The sequence below is a fragment of the Aplysia californica genome, unplaced genomic scaffold (genome assembly GCF_000002075.1).
Source record: "Aplysia californica isolate F4 #8 unplaced genomic scaffold, AplCal3.0 scaffold00024, whole genome shotgun sequence".
Lineage (NCBI taxonomy): Eukaryota > Metazoa > Mollusca > Gastropoda > Aplysiida > Aplysiidae > Aplysia > Aplysia californica.
Window position 1 is genome coordinate 1,502,636 of NW_004797294.1, and position 2,215 is coordinate 1,504,850.

Genomic DNA, 2,215 nt, shown 5'->3' on the forward strand with positions numbered 1-2,215 from the left:
ACACACACACACACACACACACACACACACACACACACACACACACACACATACATACATATAATCTGTTTTTGTCTGTCCCTGTCGTTTTAAGCAAGAAAAATTCTGAAATTATGCAAACTGAGCCCCAAAATGTGAAATGGTGCGATTCTGTTAATTTTAACAAAGAATGATAAAGGAAAATAATTCAGAAATTTTGCACACACAAAAATGATCAAATTTTGCTAAATTATGCGGGGTGTATAAAACCACGGGGACAGCAGCTCTTGAGCGTGACCTACCATTGGAGTCGTCCACCACCGTCTTCTCCTGCTGCTCTCCTCCTTCCTCGGCCGCGGCGTTCTCCTCTATGGGCACCACCGGGGGCACCCACATCTTCTGCCACCTGCCGTTATTGTCGGGCTCCCCGGCGCCGTTGTTGCCTTCATCAAGGACCAGCCTGGTGGTGATGAGAGGAGTACAGATACATTTCTGCAGTGATAATAATAATTATAATAATATGCATAATAATAATAATGATAATAATAAAATAATATAATAATAATAATAATAATAATAATAATAATAATAATAATAATAATAATAATAATAATATAATAATAATAACAATAATAATAATAATAATAATATTAATAAACAGTATTTGTATAGCGCATGTCCCAACTCGAAAGCAAGCTCTATGGGATTTACACTATAGTACATGTATTACCCCAGCAGACCATAGAACACTCAAAAACATTCTCAGCTTCCCGGGAAGCATGCAGTGCAAGCAGCTAGTTAAGCGTTCAAAAACTAACAATTAACTGACAAGATCTCTCACTGTCTATAGCTAGGTACCCATTCCCACCTGGGTGAAGTGGGGAAAATTCGTTTAAAATGCCTTTCCCAAGGACACAACGTCGTGCCCGCGGCTCGAACCCCCAAACCCGCAACCTCACGATTACGAGTCCGGTAGCCTTACCACTAGGCCCCCGACGCAATCTGACAAACGCTTTTTTTTTTCTTTTTAGTTTAAGCGCCATTTTTTTTTTAATTTGCTAAATTGAAAGCCTGATCAGTTACCTTACTTGAGTGTAAAAAAAAATCCAAATGAAACTGTGACTAGTTTTTTGAATAAATTACTATTCAAATTTCGGAAGAACCCTGCATGTATCTTTAAATGGTCAGGCTGACAAAAAGTTTATGTGTAGGAAAAAAAATTGCGTTTTGTCAGCTTACGGCAGATTTTCGTGGTTGGTTGGTAGGTGCACTGGTGTGGTTTGCAATTTCATTCCTATTGGAATTCTATTTCAATTGTCCCTTGTCTCTCTCCATTCTTTTCGGTGTATGCTATGTTACTCTCTAGAAACACCCCTCTAATCTCCGGCACTTATTTATAACCTGATTTATGTTGCAAGTGCGTTAAACTTTTACTTTAAAAATATCCTTAATCACTCAAGAGAATATCCCAGTCCCAGTGGGTGATTTGTGGTTGTTCAGTTGGTAGTTTGCTCCTACTTTCCTATCAAACATCTATCGTCTTTATCTCTCGTCCTTCTTTTCTTTGTATGTCACTCTCTAGTAACATCACTTATCTTCGGACGTTTGTGTTGTAAGTGCCGTAAAACTCTTAATAAAAGTGAAACTAAAATGTCTCAAGCAGACGTAGACGAACCTGTTAGTTTCTCCACTGGCCGAGCCAGGCTTCTGGCTGATGGGAGGTAACTTGGCCTTCCCGTTGTCGGGGATAAACTCTGCAGGGTACTGCTTGTAGTACTCTTCCCTACCGGCGATGGCGCTACGTACCAGTCCCATCACATGCTCCTTTTCTGGGGAAATACAGCGTAAAAACAACGGATTAGTTAAAACTTTTTTTTAAAATGTGTTCTTAATGTATGCCCCCCATCGATACAAGTAAGACAGCTTTTGGGAGGCGCTATGTACATGTGACATCCCATGCTCCTTCTCTGGATAAATTTTACACAGCGCGAAAACAACGGATTGGTTAAAACTTCTTTTTTTTTTTACTTTCTTTTTTGTCTTTTTATTTATGCCCTCATCGACACAAGAAAATCACCATCGTATTATTGTAATGTATAAAAGCTTACCTCGTTCCCCTGCGGAACAGAGCCAAGCTTGGACTGCATTGACGTCCTCAGTCTGCAGAATCTGACACAACATCACGAGAACCTGGGGACAGAGAAAGGTGAGGTGAGAGGGGAGGGAGAGAGAGGGT

At 40.1% G+C, this 2,215-nt stretch overlaps 1 protein-coding gene across 1 annotated transcript in view; it reads right to left on the minus strand.

Annotated features, from left to right (window-relative positions):
• The window catches only part of LOC101856489 (protein TBATA), a gene marked incomplete at its 5' end in the record, with an annotated part of 11,150 nt that overhangs the window by 750 nt on the left and 8,185 nt on the right, over window positions 1-2,215 (minus strand). The window contains 3 exon segments of the mRNA XM_013088741.1: window positions 282-439; window positions 1,655-1,808; window positions 2,088-2,169. Coding sequence (XP_012944195.1) covers window positions 282-439; window positions 1,655-1,808; window positions 2,088-2,169 — 394 coding nt within the window.